Source organism: Cucurbita pepo, chromosome 5, assembly GCF_057944985.1.
Source record: "Cucurbita pepo subsp. pepo isolate OVF chromosome 5, ASM5794498v1, whole genome shotgun sequence".
In the NCBI taxonomy this organism is placed as follows: Eukaryota; Viridiplantae; Streptophyta; class Magnoliopsida; order Cucurbitales; family Cucurbitaceae; genus Cucurbita; species Cucurbita pepo.
Genome location: NC_141802.1, coordinates 18,483,435 through 18,501,512, shown reverse-complemented (window position 1 = coordinate 18,501,512; position 18,078 = coordinate 18,483,435). Strand labels below are relative to the sequence as shown.

General features: G+C 39.3%; 3 protein-coding genes across 4 annotated transcripts; 1 reads left to right on the top strand and 2 right to left on the bottom strand.

The window, feature by feature from the left end:
* Window positions 1-250: 250 nt before the first annotated feature.
* LOC111795843 (Adaptin ear-binding coat-associated protein 1 NECAP-1) lies at window positions 251-3,583 on the bottom strand. Its single transcript, XM_023678448.2, has 8 exons — window positions 3,249-3,583; window positions 2,698-2,729; window positions 1,870-1,970; window positions 1,663-1,735; window positions 1,408-1,439; window positions 1,146-1,236; window positions 923-1,037; window positions 251-813 (listed from the first exon to the last, which is right to left on the bottom strand). Exons 1-8 carry the CDS (start codon window positions 3,357-3,359, stop codon window positions 523-525), a joined length of 846 nt encoding a protein of 281 aa, XP_023534216.2. The 5' UTR covers window positions 3,360-3,583; the 3' UTR covers window positions 251-522.
* Window positions 3,584-4,746: 1,163 nt separating this feature from the next.
* On the bottom strand, window positions 4,747-7,920 carry LOC111795842 (transcription factor bHLH30). 2 transcript variants are annotated; one of them, XM_023678447.2, is made up of 3 exons: window positions 7,395-7,920; window positions 5,838-6,325; window positions 4,747-5,555 (listed from the first exon to the last, which is right to left on the bottom strand). In XM_023678447.2, the coding sequence occupies exons 1-3, from the start codon at window positions 7,653-7,655 to the stop codon at window positions 5,543-5,545; spliced, it is 762 nt and encodes a 253-aa protein (XP_023534215.2). In that variant the 5' UTR covers window positions 7,656-7,920; the 3' UTR covers window positions 4,747-5,542. The 2 variants fall into 2 exon arrangements, with proteins under 2 accessions (XP_023534215.2, XP_086979853.1); XM_087123727.1 differs by lacking the exon at window positions 4,747-5,555 and having other exon boundaries at window positions 5,582-6,325; window positions 7,395-7,918.
* A 4,074-nt stretch (window positions 7,921-11,994) lies between these two features.
* On the top strand, window positions 11,995-15,805 carry LOC111796080 (ATP synthase protein I-like protein). Its single transcript, XM_023678767.2, has 10 exons — window positions 11,995-12,422; window positions 12,776-12,825; window positions 12,912-12,990; window positions 13,716-13,811; window positions 14,026-14,106; window positions 14,215-14,306; window positions 14,972-15,064; window positions 15,158-15,226; window positions 15,441-15,588; window positions 15,684-15,805. Exons 1-9 carry the CDS (start codon window positions 12,105-12,107, stop codon window positions 15,577-15,579), a joined length of 1,017 nt encoding a protein of 338 aa, XP_023534535.2. The 5' UTR covers window positions 11,995-12,104; the 3' UTR covers window positions 15,580-15,588; window positions 15,684-15,805.
* The last annotated feature ends 2,273 nt before the right edge of the window (window positions 15,806-18,078 follow it).

The following is an 18,078-nucleotide window of genomic DNA, read 5'->3' as shown; positions in this document are numbered from 1 at the left end:
ATAGCTATGCTCTAGTCGAGATGGCGAGATAAAACAGACAAAACGACATTTCTATCCTACAACAAAAAATTTGAGAACAAAATATCACTAATGTATACCTAATTTTAGCGATTTGTAACTTTTTAAAAAAATATAACCCGAGAAGGTCGGAGGTTCAAATTCTCGTGAACCAAAATACTTTCATCTATCTCGCATCATTTCGAAATGAAGTAGAAACAGTAATGCATAATTGAAATGAAACACAGCAAGATAAAGCTTGAAAGAAATAAATTTCCATGATATTCCATATTCCCTTTTGTCTCTTTACTTGAGCTTCATCATCAAAGTTATATCATAGGACTGCTGAATTTTGGGATCACTTTTTATTGGCAACTCTTCAAGCTAATTTCACAAACTAGGTTTAACAACAGTACATAAGATCTCTTGTGAAAACTAAGCAGTTTGTACCACGCAATCTATTGAAAACCGAAGATCGATTAGGGAATTCGAGAATGTACAAGTTCCATGTCACAGTCCATGTCATCACCCAGCTGTCTGAAAATCTCCAAAGTCGTCATCAGGTAAATCCACTGTGCTTTGACCTTCAGCAGCATTGGAGTCTTCCTTGTGCTTAGAAGGTTCTTCCAGATTGATGTTTGGCGGAAAACTTGTAGGAGACTCCTGAGCTGGAACAGGTGAAAGTGGTGCTGGTGGAGGTGGGGGTGGTTTGATACAAAAAATGGACTCTTTTTTTGTGTTGCCCTCTTCTTCTTCTGATGAGGAGGAGACTTTCAGATCAAGCTCAGAAGATTTCTTGATGCTGCTAAAGCTTTTCTGTTGGTCACAAAAAATGTGTAAAGTAAAGATGAGATGAGATCTATTATAAGGGAGCAATGAACAAGTTGATGCAGAAATCAATGAAATGAAATGAAAATCAGCTTACTTTGCTTTTTAACTGTAGTACAATAGTCTCCCCTTCTTTCAAACTATAATCAACTAAGGATGTTTTCTGGAACTGTTGTTCCATCTCTTCTGCACTCTTCTTTTTATTGAGATACCTTTTTCAAAAAAAAAATATAGAAAGCGCATTCTTCCCAAGAAAATTCTATTTTTTGGATGAACAAGTACATGCAAATAGAATATTTGTAGAGTAGAAGGACATTTACTTCATATGATCATGCAAAGCTGCTTGGAAGTCATATGCCTCAGTTCTTTCTCGAAATCCTAAGCCAATAAAGGCATGCCGACGGCGACCATCTACATAGTATTCATTCATAATTATTAACTGTTCAACTCAAATTGTTTCTATTCTACAGCCTCTAAGTGTCAGTTGGTCGCATGTTTCACAAATAAATATCACATCATAATGAGATATATTAGAAGTCAATTCAGGGTGTAGAAAGGTAGGCGAGAGCCCCCAAAGCTCACCGATATTTTCTTCTATGCGAAGAACAAAATATCTGCAATAATAGAACATCACATCAGACATTTTCAAATGAAGCGTTAAAACAAGGTAAAGATGTTAAAATATATTCATCTGAGCTGAACTTCTAACTTAGACACTGACTGTTAACTACTTGGAGTAACAAGATCAACCAAACTTACAATTTAGACACCGAAGTTTAGGCCAACAAAGAATACTGGTAAGATTAGAGTAAGAGTTCAATTAAAAATGAAATCAACCTGCTGCTATCAATTACAGGTTCAACTGGATGCGGTTCTCCATCTCTCAAGAACGCCCGAGCATATAATTCACCTATTATAATGAGAAATAGCTAATTAGCCAGCAACACACCAAATATACCTCATCTGCAATAATATACTTCACCTACCATTTAAACACCACAGATCCACAATACTTCTTTTGTAGCAACTAAGAGATAATCTCACCTGTGCTCTTATCTTCAAGTCTAATAATGCATTCTTCTCCCTTGCTAAGGACTTTCAGTTTTCCCTCCCAGGCCCATTTATTCACATCCCATTCATCAGCCCTTAAGGTAATCAAAGCACATGTGGAAAACTAAGTTGGCAGAGTATATATAGTGGATTTTCAAAACTAAGTCGTAAATGGCAAGCATAGATAGTGAATTTTTACAACAATAAACATCTAATATAGTGTTTACTCATTAACCATCATACAAGGATACATTATCTGTTCTTCACAGCTAGGAATAAATCTTTACAGACAAATACTTATTTTTTAGTCATTAAATATTACAGGCAAGATCATAATGACTGAGAGTGAGAATAGTTTAGTGATTCTTGGGTGCTGATAGCTCTTAAAGTGTGGTCCTTTGTGTTCCCATTATTCAATGTCTGTTGGTTGCTAACAGGCCCTACAAAACATAATATTGAACAGCTACTGCGTGGGCAGAGCTTTGAAAAAAAGGCCAAGACTTTGTGGGCCAATTCGATAAAAGATCTTACATGAGAATATTGAAAGGAACATCAGACTCTTCAAAGATATGCATGTCTTGGGGGGAGATTTTAGATCTATTCAAGCTAAATCTCAGGCATCTAGCTGATATGTACTATCAAATTCTTTTTTGTAGTTACTTTTCGTAATACTAAACTAAATTGGAATTATAAGTAAACAATGAAATCATCAATTTGATCTAGGGGACATAATATCAGCCGACAATAAAGTTTCTGTACGATATCAAGATCAAATTACAATTCACAGTTATATCCATTATCCATCAAAGTTACGGTTAAAACCTGTAGGAAGCTGCACTTTTTCTTGGGGGTATCTGCAAAAAGATCATAAAAATGAGATTAAGAACAAGATGAAGAAAAATCAATTGAATTGAAGAGATAAAATATCCAGAAAAGGCTAATATTATCATACACAGGAAAATATCTTGTAGTTTTACTACACGGCAGTGAAGAACCAGCAGATACAGAACACTAATTTTCTATCGTTATTCATATAAACATAATCCCACTAAGAGGGAAAATGTGGATAGATATCAAATAGTGACAACCTACATCTCCATTACTAATATATTTCAATTGCATGATTTTACAGAAGTAGGCATAGTACGTAAGCACAAGAAGAACCCTTCACAAAGGGAACCTATTGATAAGACAAATGCACAAAATAGGCCAAACACGATATCAGCGATTTCGAAGAGAATATAATCAACTATGGTGCTAACAACTACTTCACATTCGAGTAATCGCAAAAGAAGGCCACAAGAAAGCTTAGATTTCTGCATCAGAACTAAAAACTTAGATTTCTGTGAGATAGGCCGGGCTAATTTACTCACCAAATAGACATAACATTCAGAAACTTGAAAGAGAACAAGCTCAATTGCGTCATTCTCTTCATGATCCTCCTTGAGTTCCTGATCTTTCGCCGTCTTCTGCTGCTCCTCCATGGAGAAAAAAGAACGCGATTCGGGAGATCGTGAGATCAAAATCGAGATCAGAAAAATACGATAAGGAATTCCTTAATACTAAAGCCGGGATTGATAAAATCGAAATGAATGAAGAAATTTCATATGAGCTGAGTGGATTGGATGTGAAAAATGGTTGCCTGGAGAAACAACTCGCTTTCAGTTCGCTTCCCTGCTTCAATGAAGGTTGAAGAATCGGACACGGACGAAGCAACCCATAATCCTGTGCGTTCGGTATCACTTGCAGCCGTATTGTTCAACAACATACACCGTTCGATTACACGGGATCGGGATAGTCAAACCATCCTAGGGCATGGATTGGGATTAGAAAGTCGGATAAATGGACGGCCCTGATTGAAGAGGAATTTCTTTTAGAATATAAAAATATTCGAATATTTTAATTGTCACAAGAAATGGTTTGTTGGTTGGAACACCAAACTAAAAGGACTTGGAATGGTTTGGAAGATACTCAATCTATATAATTTGGATAAATATTATAAATATTTAATCCAAACAAAAATAAAAAATTAGGGATCGTAATCGCCTCCGGAATGAGTTTAATTCATGATGGTCACCTTTCTAGGTTTTAATGTCTCTCGTGTTTCGATATCAACCTAGTATAGTTAGGTAAATGCCTAGTAAAACCACCGAATGCTTCGCCTTTTCTTATCCTTTTCCTTTTCACGTGGAACTATTTGTTCTAACAGCTACCACACGTAAGATTCTGTCCCTGGTTGGCCTGTTTTGTTGAAGCTGTTGTTCTTATGTCTAGCAATAAGATTCAAACCGCCCACATTCAATGGTTCACGTGCCACCACAATAGCATGACATCAAAAAAGTGATCGGAACTTATCTCTGATAGTCTGAGTAGGCACAACGTGACGTCAAAAGCAGGTATTTTTTTATTGCTCCACTGACCTTTTCTAGGCCATTAAAGTGGAATGATTGTTATTATAACATGTCTTGAGTCCTGGGTTCGTGAGTCTCAAAACTATCTAAAAAACCTGACTAATCTCATTATATGATAATTCAACGGGCTAAGACATTATATGATCGCCTAAAAGGCTAGAGATTTGAATTTTCACCCGACTAGTCTCATTTAACAACACAACGACTATTTAATGGTTACAAACTTTATAAAGTACGTAAAGTCACTTCATCTGCTATTCAAAGCTATCTCAAAAACCTCAAGTTCAACATCAGACAGTATTCGATTATCGCCATAGATTTGGAAGTTCTTGAGACATATACGATCAAATGACCCGAACCGAACCGAGCCGAAGATAAGCAAAAAGATGACAAGGACAAGAAAAGGGCAGAAGATAAAAGAGAATAATGGAAAGAATGGTATGAACAAGGTAGTGAACTATTTCACTGTAAAGTCTGCACAAACCTGTCATTATGCACCTCAACTTTGTCCCACCATCACATTATTATCTGCCAATCCTTCATACCTAGTACACAAATAAATTTATCGACAAGTTTCGGGCGCTCCTCGACACATTTTCGAACACGAAAGATCAGAATATTCAGTATATTCATACATTTGTTTGTCACTATGATCCCATTTCCAATCCTCGAAAGGAAAGAGTTTAACAGCCCAAACTCATCGCTAGCAGATATTGTCCGCTTTAGCCCTACGTATCGTCATCAGCCTCACAGCTTTAAAACGTATCTGTTAGGGAGAGATTTTCATACCTTTATAAAGAAGGCTTCGTTCCCCTCTCTAATCAATGTGGGATCTCGCAATCCACCCCCTTGGGGGGCCTAGCGTCCTCGCTGGCACACTATTTGATGTCTGGTTCTGATACCACTTATAACAGTCCACGGCTACCACTAGTAGATATTGTCTGTTTTGGCCAGTTACGTATCGTCATCAACCTCACAGTTTTAAAACACGTTTGCTAGGAAGAGATTTCCACACCCTTATAAGGAATGCTTCGTTCCCCTCTCCAACTAATGGGGGTCAACGTCCTTGCTGACACACCCCCCAGTGTCTAGCTTTGATAGCATTCATAACAGCCCAAGCCCACCGTTAACAGATATGGTCCGCTTTGGCCTTACATATCCCATCAGCCTCACGATTTTAAAACACGTATGTAAGGGAGAGACTTTCACACCCTTATAAGGAAGGCTTCGTTTTCCTCTCCAATCAACGTGGGATCTCATCTCGAGAAGCTAAAGAAGAAAGGAAACATAAATCGTTAAAACAAAATGTTGATCATTGTTACTATCAGTTCTTTACATTATATCACAGAGAAAAAAAGATACAATTTGAATTCAGAAGATACAGATTTGTAGCATAATCTATGAAGTCACTCCTAGCATATCAGTGTTTATGATATGTTCTTGTACTATTCTAGCACAAAGATTATGGTTATCATTTCATCTCTAGTTCACTTATTCCCCACATGACTATTTCTTGAGTTTTATAAACACATAAAGCAATCAAAAGCTCACCAGAAATCACCAATGGACGACGAACTCGACGAATTGAACATGGTAATTCGCCGTCTCTTATTCGGAAACGTCATGAACGAGAACTCCTGTGGATCAGAGAACTTGTTTAGAACAGATTTGATGGCTTGGTGTACCGACGTTTCGAGGAACCGTCGCAATTCAGTAGTTTCGATGTCGCCTCCTTTGCAGCTGGTTAACACGAACACGTTCTTCATCCTTCCATTTAAGGTAGCAATCTCTGCCCTCTTTATGATCAAGTCAAGAGCATGAAGTGCTTGTCTTAAATCAGGCAGGAGGCCAGGCTTGTAATCACAACATAGCGAGGCTCTGATTGAATATGGTACTCCTTCTAATCCATCCTCCTGTTGTTCAACTGTTATTTCGTCTATTTCTTTTGGTATGATATGAACATCACTTACTTCTGCAGCAGCTCGTTTTAGAACTTTCAAATGGCTAATAACTTCAGCAAGGAGTGTAGCTTTGTCCATCTGGTGATTGAAACATGAAGTTAATGAAACAAAGCTTATAGTTCATAAAGATTCAATGGATATAGATCATGTTAGCCAATACCCAAATGAATGAATAAAACTCGAAAGAAAATTTTTGTTAGGAATCACGAATCTCCACAATGGTATGATATTGTCCACTTTGAGTATAAGCTCTCGTGGTTCTGCTTTGGACTTCTCCAAAAGGTCTCGTACCAATGGAGATAGTATTCCTTACTTATAAACTCATGATCTTCCTCTTAATTAGCCCATGTTAGATTGGACTACTTCTCTCGATAATCCTCAACAATCCTCCCCTCGAACAAAGTACACCATAGAGTTTCCCTTCAGGTCTCCTTCTCTGGAGACCTTGAACAACCTCCCCTTAATCGAGGCTTGACTCCTTCTCTAGAGCCTTTGAACAAAGTATATACCATTTGTTCGACACTCATCCCTCAAACAAAGTACACCATAGAGTCTCCCTTGAGGCCCCCTTCTCTGGAGCTCTCGAACAACCTCCTCTTCATCGAGGCTCGACTACTTCTCTAGAACCCTCGAACAAAGTACACTCTTTGTTCGACACTTGAGTCACTTTTGACTATACTTTCGAGACACAACTTCTTTATTTGACACTTGAGGATTCTATTGACATGGCTTTGATAGCATGTTAGGAATCAGGAATCTCTACAATGGTATGATATTGCCACTTTGAGCCTAAGCTCTCACGGCTTTGATTTGGGCTTCTCCAAAAAGCCTCGTACCAACAAACCAATGATCTTCCTCTTAATTAGCTTATGTGAGACTGGACTACGACTACTACTCTCAATGATCCGCAACCGTTTTCCCAAATTAGAATGAATTTCACCATTTAGAGCAAACCCCAGACAGAAATGACCCAACAAGCATCCAAATCAGGACATTCAAGACATTAAAGACATCCTTACCTTAAACAGTGTCTGGGACAAACCTCTTTAGCTACATATGTTCCAAATTCAAGATGAACACAAAACAGAAACAGAGATGAATCACAATGGAAAGTAAATAAAAATGGGTATAAAACAAAGAACCCCACCTTCTTGCCACCGGGGACAAGACTTCTAAGACTCCCAAGATGGGCATTGATTCTGGCTCTACGCCTCCTCTCAGCGTCGCTGTGATTCTTCAGAGCGGCGGCGCTTCTCTCAGCCGAAACCCCTTTAGCGTCAAGGTTGAATGGAGCCTCGACGAGCTCGCCTCTATCGGAATCGAGCACCAATGAAGAAGTTGAGGCGGACCCATTTCTGATAGCCGCACAAAACCCATCGTAGGAGTGAATCCGCGAGAAGTGTCCCATGAGGGGGAAATGGTGTGAAGATGGGTGGAGTTAGAGAAGAAGAGGATGAAAGGGGTGTTTGAAGACAATGTGGGGCGTGTTGGCTGGAGAATTGGGTGGCGAACAGAGAGGGAGGGACGTTGAAGGGGGCGTTAATGGCGGGTGAGTCAGCGTGCAATAGGGAAGAAGGGTAGTGGGTGGAGTGGTAAAGAAAGGAAGGGAAGCAAAAAAGTCTTGATCGAGGTCACACTACCAGGTGTGATTTAACACCGGAATCCATTAATAATGTCTGCAACTAAATCATGAGATCGCCTCAACTTTCAACCATAAATTATTTACCCATACCACAAAATATTTTAACCAAATTCCATTATTTACACTTCATAGATTATTTATAAATATTTTAATGTTATTTTAAAAAATTCATAAACATTTATTTAAACGTGGTACTATATGTGACGATATATATATATATTTTTTTTTTGTTTTTTTGAAACGACAATAATAAAGATAAAAAAAATATTAGACAGAAAATTAAAAGTTTTTATTTGATTTATTTAAAACTTAAATATACTAAATTATAATTCAAAGAAGATAATTAAGTATAAGTTGTATTTTGGATAATTTAAAGTTAAAGAGTAAAGACAAAAGGTTAGGGAAAAGTGGTGAATTTATAATAAATAAATAAAATAAAATTATCATAAAGATTTTGGAGTCCAATTTGAAATTCAATTGGTGGCGTGGCTTAATCAAACACCATTAATTTAATTACTCAAAGCTTAGCGAGTCGCCCAATAAAGTAATGACTTTATTATTTTATTTTTTAATATTGCTCTCCACTTTTGAGAAAAAAAGATTAGCTACCAAATATTCCCACTCCATTAGTTTTTTTTCTTAAAAAAAAAAAAAAAAAAAAAAAAAAAAAAAAAAATCACTTTTTTGATCGGTGCATTTTAACTCAACTCAATTGTTTTTGTGAGATCTCTCTCACGAGAGTGATCGAAATGTTCATTCTAAAAAGTATGAAAACCTCTCCTCAGTAGAGGTGTTCTAAAACCATGAACATTGATGACGATACGTCGCGGACTGAAGTGTACAACTTTTGTTAATGATAGGCTTGAGTTATTATAAAATGGGACAAGGACACTGGGCCCTCAAGAGGGGTGGATTATGCATGTCGAGTCGTTGGCCCCTTAGAGGGGTGGATGATGAGATCTCACATTGGGATACTGGGCTCTCAAGAAGGGTGGAGGATTATGCATGTCGATAGGGTGACCCCCTTAAAGAATGTGGATTATGAGATCTAATGTCAGACGTTGGGTCCTTGATAAGATAAGGAATCACTACAAGGGGAGTAAGATTCGGATTACCTTGTTGATCGAATATCTCAAGACAAGAACATTGTTTGAGATTCGAATCACTCCACAAGCAAGATCGATCATATCTAGCTTGAATGATTCTTGTTGATCAAATATCTCAAGACAAGAACACTTGATTGAGATTCGAATCACTCCACAAGCAAGATTGATCATGTCGAACTTGAATGATTCTACATGCAACCTAAACTACATAGAATTGCACAGAAACTTAGCCCTTGGCTAGAGAAGAGCACACATGCTTCTTTTACTACATTTTACCAGTCTACCTACATATAAACATACATGGCTTTATATACAAGAGTGGTAACATTCATACTGAATGTCATAATTAATCATTATGTAATTGTGATCTAAAGTAAATAAAAAGTCTCAAAATACATTAATGAAATACAATAACTCTAAATTACTATCCAAAATTTATAATAAGAAACATCAGTTTCTTCACTAGGGCATAAATTGAAATATCTAAAATTATGAGACTAAGGACGATATACTGGGAGACAAAGTAGACAGAGACTTAAAATAAAAAATAAAAAAAAAAGGGAGAAATAAAAAAGTTTTGAAATTAGGGTTTAGAAGTTTTGGATAGCATGCTAAGGTTTCGATCCAATTTCTTCATCCCACACTGATGCTTCCAGCACTGACACTGACCTTTCTTCTTCAAACCCACCATTTCCCCGCCGTCCTTCCCAACCTCCGCTTCATTTCTGCTTATCGCCGAAACCGACCGCACAAGCTCCGCCGTATTATGCCCCTCGCTCTCCGCCATATCGCTGCCATTCTTCTTTTCCTTACTCTTCCACAACCGTCTCATTCTTTCCCTAACCTCACAAACCAATTCCTCATGCCGCCCCTCACAAAACCCACACCGGAGAAACCGCTTTCCGCCGGAAGTACGGATGACCATAACTTGTTCGAACCCAAAGGCAAGTCGCAACGCCTCGTTCAGAGAATCCGGTTTCTGTGGAATCACCCATTCCTTAAACTCTTCCCTCAATCCATCCATGAAAATCGCTTTCAAAAACCCATCGGAAAGTTCGTTTCCCGGCGGCCATTTCTTCAAGATCAACTGCAGCCTCAGAAAATACGAACGAACATTCTCCTCCGGCCGTTGACTGATCGTCATAAGCTCCGATCGCAACTGCTCAGCCAATTCGATTTTGTTATACGCGTCCAAGAACGAAGACTTCAATTCTTCCCAAGAAATTGGAGGGTACGGTTCAATGTTCAAGTCGTACCAAAGCAGAGCCTCACCCTGTAACGTTACCGGAAAGATTCTCATCATAATCTCGACGGAGGCCGCGTTGTTCGCACGGCAAACTTTGGCGAATCTGCTTAAATGCGTAGCCGGACATTCATCGGAGCCGCCGTGGAAAACAGGCAACGGTGCGATATTAATGTATGGAAATACTGTTGCGGCGGCGTTTGTACTCTGTAAATTCGTTGGACTGTTCGTGGCGGATTCTTCATTGATTTCTAGGGATTTTGATTTGTGGCCGCTGGTTTGGAAGTTATTAGATTCAGAAGCGTCGTAGTCGTCTTCGTTTGATGCGTTGAGAGATTGAGATGGGGAAGCATCATAATCGGTGGCGTAGTTACGCCGCCGCAACGGCGGCGGTGAACGCCTGAGTTTTCGCGCCATCCAGAAATGGAATTAAGGAAAGAAATGAGAAGAAGACGACGGCTCCGTTCAGAATTTGAACGGTGAAGCAATACGAAGGAGATGAAACTTGTCTGGTCGAGGAAATCGGCAATCGGCGCTTGCTACCAGGCATGAACGGACGTTCGTGTCTGTTGGCCTTTATGGGCTTCTGTTTTGTTGGGCCCAAGTCGACATGTCGACATTTAGCTATAACATGTATTATGGAATATGAGTAGCAAGACAATTGTCGTTTGGAGCTTAGAATTCCACCTACGCTAGTAGTAGATGTTATCCTCTTTGGATTTTTTTCTTTCGGACTTCAAGATGCGTATACTATTTCACACACTTATAAAGAATGTTTCGTTCTCCTCTCCAACCGATATAGGATCTCGAAATTCATCCCTCTTCGGGACGCTGACACTCGTTCCCCTCCCCAATTGATGTGGGACCTCCCAATGGATTGTGAGATCCCCACATCTGTTAGGGATGAGAACGAAACATTTTTTATAAGGGTGTGGAAACATCTCTCTACCATACGGATTTTAAAAACCTCGAGGGAAACCCCGAAAGGAAAAGCTGAATGAGGACAATATCTACTAACGATGAGTTTAGACAATTACAGTGGCATACTCGTATGTCTCTGTGTAACTCCTTGACATCAACACCCAATCAAGATGATACCGATGGTCTTTTGTCATATCGTGTTCCACTCCCAACTTCCATGTCATACTCGTATCTACTATCGAAAAAGGGGAAGCTCAAAGAGGACAATATTTGCTAGCGATGAGTGTGGGCTGTTATAGTGGCATACTCATAGCTCTTTGTGTAACTCCTTGACATCAATACCTACTCAAGATGATCACGATGGTCTTCTGTCATACTGTGCTCCATTCCCAACTTGCATGTCATCCACGACCTTAGGCTGAATCCCGCACATACCACTTAATGAGCTTATCAAAGCGATCATCCTCAAGGTCATCTTCGGCATCCCATGTGATTGCATCCACAACATAATGCTCATCAAATTTGATCCCTTCCCTTTGACCTTCCTCGGTAGGATGAGATGCACAAGTAGAATATTGAAAATCAAGTCTACGTTAACTAGCCGCCCCAACATCACAAGTCGAGTGGCTATAAGCCTCTTCTAGGTCACTTTGTTCGAATTCCTAATACATGATAGACTTGTAATAACTTGTTCTTAGAGATTCGACCGACCTTATTGATCTTGAGCGCATGTGCTCAATTCAAATGAAACCGACCCCAAAAAAAGAAAAAAAATCTAGCATACTTTTTCTTTGATTATGGCTACCATTCCCACAAAAAATCGCAGATATTTTCCCCCAATTTTTCGATTTTCATTTTTATTTTTAAAATTATTTCGATAAGCCAAAGCGGAGTGAAGCAAATTCTGAAGCTCCATCTTCAATCCAATCCTCATCTCTAATTCCAATGGCTATACTAAACTACATCTCAGCTACCTCCACTCCCATCTCCCAGGATTCTTCAATTCCACCTCCATTACCAGACCCAAGGCAAACCAAGGTCATTCTCCCCAAAAAGAAGCCGGAAAAATGGTCCACTGGGGTTGCTCCCGGCGACTACGGCGGCCCCCCTACCACAACCAAGCTCCGTAAGTACTGGGGTGGTGAAAAAGACGACCCCTTAACCTCCGATGATTATATCTGGAACAGAGAATTCATGGGTCGGATGAAAAAGTTAATGAAGGACCAACCTGATGATTCATCTGTTCGGGTCAATAAAGCTAAGGTTTCATTTAGTTTTCCTGTTTCTGTTCTATATTAACTTATCAATACCATTATTGTTCTTGTTCTCCTTTAGAGATTGTTCGGTTTCTAAGAAAATTTACATTTCTGTAACATTTATGCGTGTTCCTGCTTAATTCATCATGGATTATCATCAATGTTCATGCAAGTGTTGAACTAAGTATTACCCATTAGCAATATGAAGTATTCTGCTTCAATTCTTCCTGTTTGAGAATCAAATTCTTGCTAGATTGTTTGGTTGTCTTGGAAATTATACAGAATGTTGTTTATGGTTCCATCTGTGATATGTTGGTCTATGATAATGTGATGGCTGATGAAATGATCTTATTGTATTAGGATGAGCCTACTGGATTTCTTAGCTTGAATAGAGTCATGACCCTTGATAGGTTGGTTCTCACTTCTTACTTGTATGTTAACTGCGATCACGGTTTTTTTTAAAGCATGTTTCGACTTTTGGATTATGCGATTACAGTTTGGAAGTCGATTTGAGCAAAGAACTAATGGCTCCTCCGATGCCTCTGAAGGAAAACGTTGTTGAGGAAAAGATTCAGGTATGATGCTTTGACAATTAAGTATCCCCTCCAACTCCAAGTATACTTTGTGAGATCTCACATCGGTTGGAGAGGGGAACGAAACATTCCTTACAAGGGTGTGAAAACCTCTCCCTAGTGGACGAGTTCTAAAATCGTGAGGCTAACGGTGATACGTAACAGGCCAAAGTGGACAATGTCTACTAGCGGTGGGTTTGGGTTGTTACAAATCGTATCAAAGCCAGACACCAGGCGGTGTGCCAGCGAGGATGCTGGCCCCTAAGGGGGGTGGATTGTGAGATTCCACATCGGTTGGAGAGGGAAAAAACATTCCTTATAAGAGTGTGGAAACCTCTCTCTAGCAGTCGCGTTTTAAAATTGTGAGTCTGACGGTGATATGTAACGGGGCAACGTGGATAATGTCTACTAGTGGTGGGCTTGGATTGTTATAAATGGTATTAGAGCCAGACACCGGGCGGTGTGTTAGTGAGGACGCTAGCCCCTAAGGGGGTGAATTGTGAGATCCCACATCGGTTGGAGAGGGTAATGAAACATTCCTTATAAGGGTGTGGAAACCTCTCCCTCGTAGACGCGTTGTAAAACCACGAGGCTGAGGACGATACGTAATGGGCCAAAGTGGACAATATCTACTAGCGGTGGACTTAGATTGTTACATACTTAGTCTCATAATATCTTTAGTTTGTTACTCTCCCTTTTACTAAAATTGCAATGAAACGAGGGATCAGGTCGATAACCGCAAGTCACCCAGATGGAGATTGGCACCAACAAGGCGTGAGCAAGAGAAGTGGGATAGGGCATATAAGGCAGCTACTGGAGGCAGTGTAAGCCTTTTGACCCTCATGGCTTATGGTTAAAGTCTCATCTCAAAACCACCCTTTCATATAGTGCTTCCAAATTGAAATAGTGTTCGTTTTATGGTTTGATTTGAATTTCTTTGGAGCTTTAGGAGACTATTGAACACTTCTAATATTTAGAATGACATATTTCTGCAAGAGATTACCCTGTTTCAAAGATCATTGTAATGCTGAATTGTAGGACGTGATGTTTCGAGAATTGAGAAGGCCTCAAGGGGATCCCGAAGTATTGGCCGCCTTATCGAGGGAACAGTACTTTAAGGTTCTTTGTTGCAAAATGGCTCTGTGGTATTTCTATTAATAGTAACACTCCTATGTCTCATACATTGATTGTCGTTTGGTTCCTTGTTGTTCTCTTTTGTCTTCTCAGTTAAAGGAGAAGCTGCAAACCTTAACCCTGGCAATAGGAGGTGTTGGTTTGGTCTCAGCTTATGTTTCTTATTCCCCGCAAGTTGCTGCTAGGTTCGTTTGATGTTAATTACCTCATATTTTTAATATCAATGCAGCGCTGCAGCTTACTGATATTGTGAGATCCCACATTGGTTGGAGAGGAGAACGAAACATTCTTTATAAGGGTGTGGAAACCTATTCCTGGTAGACGTGTTTTAAAAACTTTGCCCAAAGAGGACAATATCTACTAGCAGTGGCTTGGGCTGTTACAAATGGTATCAGAGCTAGACATAGGGCGATATACCAACGAGGATGTTGGGCCCTGAAGGGGGGTGGATTGGGGGGTCCCACATCGATTGGAGAGGAGAACGAAGCATTCTTTATAAGGGTGTGGAAACCTCTCCCTAGCAGACACGTTTTAAAAATCTTGAGGGGAAGTCCAAAAGGAAAAGCCTAAAGAGGACAATATCCGCTAGCGGTGGGCTTGGGCTGATACAAATATTTAACCAACGCAAGGAAGTGGGTGCACTAATCAAGTTCAATAGTCATATTTACAAAGGAAGGAATTATCAGAACTTCCACTTTTCTTAAGAACTGAGACCCATTTACTAAGATTGGTTTGGAGGAGAAGAAAAAATAAATAGCATTTATAATGAAATCAATGGGGATGAAACTAAGACTCCGTCATACTTTCGTTCGTATTCGTACATTATTCGACATTTCTTTCCCGATTTCAGCTTTGGTGCTGGGCTAATTGGTTCTCTCGTGTACGTACGAATGCTCGGGAGTAGCGTAGATTCTCTGGCAGATGGAGCAAGAGGACTTGTCAAGTACGTATTACTCGACTTTTTTTGTTACATTTAAGCGTTGATATATAAGCAATGATGAACTACTGTGTTGTTCGTTCTTATGTTTCGTTGCAGGGGAGCCGTTGCACAACCACGGTTACTAGTTCCAGTTATACTAGTGATGGTATATAACCGTTGGAACGGGTAAGTACGCTCCCTACCTTGAATTCTGCCATCACCAAACCTTATTTTCACACCCCTTACTCGAACATTCATTTCATTTCTCGTCATCTAGCGTTATTTTGAAACCGAAAAAGCTTTTAGCAAATGAAAACATACATCATTTACTGGCTGTGCTCATATTCTGGACTGACTGAATTCAACAAAGTATTTTAGCCTGCCCCTTTTTGTTCTGTAGTATTCTTGTTGAAGATTATGGAGTTATGCAATTACAGTTGATACCAATGCTAGTTGGGTTCTTCACATACAAGGTAGCTACCTTTGTTCAAGCTTTAGAGGAGGCGCTTAAGGTCACCAAGAACGAACCGCAAGCCTAGGATATACTCGTATATTTTCCCGTGGTATACATATATATTTGTAAGGTATTCTTTGACCATATTGATCATTGTTCTTGTTGCCCAAACACCTACTTTTCTCTTAGTTAGCTCAGCTGATAGAAAGACAAAGGTAGCAAAGACATGAATGTTTGGTGATGAGGCAACAGCTGAAAGTACCAACTTATGTCATTTTCTGATCAACCTGTGTGGTTTTGAGCTGTCACAATGCCTGCCTAACTTGACATATAATGTTCCAACAACAACACTGAAATGGGCTAAGGGTAAAACTGAAAGAGGAAGAAAAAGGGGAAAAGTGAGTGAGCTACGGTGGCTGTGGCCCTAGTTCTTGAATGAAATGGCATAATAAGATTCCAATTTTGATCTTAATGATCAAAACAGACAAATAGTATGGTTTTGGTTCAATCAAACCAGACTATGAATGGTTCGATATGTTAGGAATCACGACTTTCCACAATGGTATGATATTGTCCAGTTTGAGCATAAGCTCTCGTGACTTTGCTTTTTGGTTTCCTCGAAAGACCTCGTACCAAAGGAGTTGTATTCCTTATAAACTCATGATCAACCTCTTAACTAGCCGATGTGGGACTCCTCTCCCAACAATCCTCAACAATCCTCCCCTCGAATAAAGTACACCATAGAACCTCCCCTGAGGTCTAATCGAGGCTCAACTCCTTTGGAGCCCTCGAACAAAGTAGGCTCACAGTTTCTTTGTTCTACATTTGAGGATTCTATTGACATAGCTAAGTTAAAGGTATGCCTCTGATACCATGTTAGGAATCACGACTCTCCACAATAGTATGATATTGTCTACTTTGAGCATAAGCTCTCATCGTGGCTTTGCTTTTGGTTTTCCCAAAAGACCTCGTACCAATGGAGATATATTCCTTACTTATTTATCCAATGTGGGACTCTTCTCCCAATAAGCCTCAATACAATATCCATTAGAAAACGTTTACCTATCAGTATAGCAGAAAATTCGATGAAAAGGAAGGAAAAACTAGACGATAGAAAGTAAAATGAATGTGGGTATGGTCCAAGGTTACCCCTCACTTTCAAGAAAAGGGAGGGAGGGGGAAAAAGAAAAGAAAAGAGAAAAGATTTGTGGGGTAGGGTGCCCTACAGCAACTTAGCAGCTTGGTGCCAAAGAGAAGCAGAAAATATTCTCAAAGTCACTAAAACCAATCCAGATTTGAATGATTCTATGAACCCAAAAAGAATGGCACTCAGCGAAGGAAAAGGACAGCAACAAGGTTGGCTGAGCAGCAGCTCTCCATTAGTCGGTACAAAATGCCAAAACTTGGTTACCCTCCAACTTTAGGACAAACCTTACCCTTCATTACCCTAATTAGAGGACCTGTCCTATTCCATCTTTCTATACTCATTCTTGAACCAATTCATAAGCAAAAAGGAAAACTCTATATCACCTTCTAGCTAGCGAGATATGAGCTTCTAACTAAGCAATAAGGTGTTCCCGTGGCTTTGTTCTTGATCTCAATCGAAGAGGAAGGACTATCTGACTGAATCTCGTTACCCTTCCATTTAACTCTGAAGGACGTGTCTACTTTCTACTTTGTTAGTATGGATCTGGATGCTCTAGTATTTACTAACATAATTTAAATAAAATGATTAATTTGATAATACTTCTTATACCTTTGATGTCATTTCATAATGATTCCTAACATTGAAACTATAGGGAAAAAATTAAAAGAATTCGTGATACTTTCTTTACGTAAAGTTATATAACCATATTTAAAAAGAGGAAAAACTTGAAATCAAATCATTCCTATCATATAGGTTATTGGACATGTTGTTGTCCTCTATTATTTTTCTCTTTCGAATCTAAATAATTTCCGAACTCTCAACCACCTTAATATGAATTCTCCTTTTTTAATTCATGCTCGAATGAAATACGTTAATAGAGATACCAAAATCTGATATGGGTTTCCATTGAAAGAATACTCCAAACTCGTCCAAATTCTTCGAAATCAGAGAATATAGTCGAGATGAAAATGAAAGGAAGGTTAGGGGTGTTCATATAACCTGATAACCCGACCTATCCAGACTACTGAATCAAAATCTGGGTTAGTTTTTTTAAGGTTTGGATTTGGTTGAATTTTTGGGTTCGGTGACTAACCGGAAAATAGGGTACAACCCAACCCTACTTTTGACGTTTGTTACTGATGTTGGTGATACGTTATGAGAAAATAGAGAGTTGAGCTGTGAACTGTACTCGAGTTGCTTAGGTCACAAACTCAACCAACTCGAGATTTCGGGTTGGTCCGAAAGATTTTTTCAACATAACCCACCGTGTACACCCCTAACAAAGACGACATCTTCGACCTCGTCTCCTCTCGGTGTCATCAGATACTCTCTCGTTATCACATATAATGTTGAAACAGGGATTTTAGAGGGTGGGGGCAATGGAGTTTTAATGAGTGGGAGAACGTAAAATAAGGGGAAAAGAGAAAGGGTTGTAGG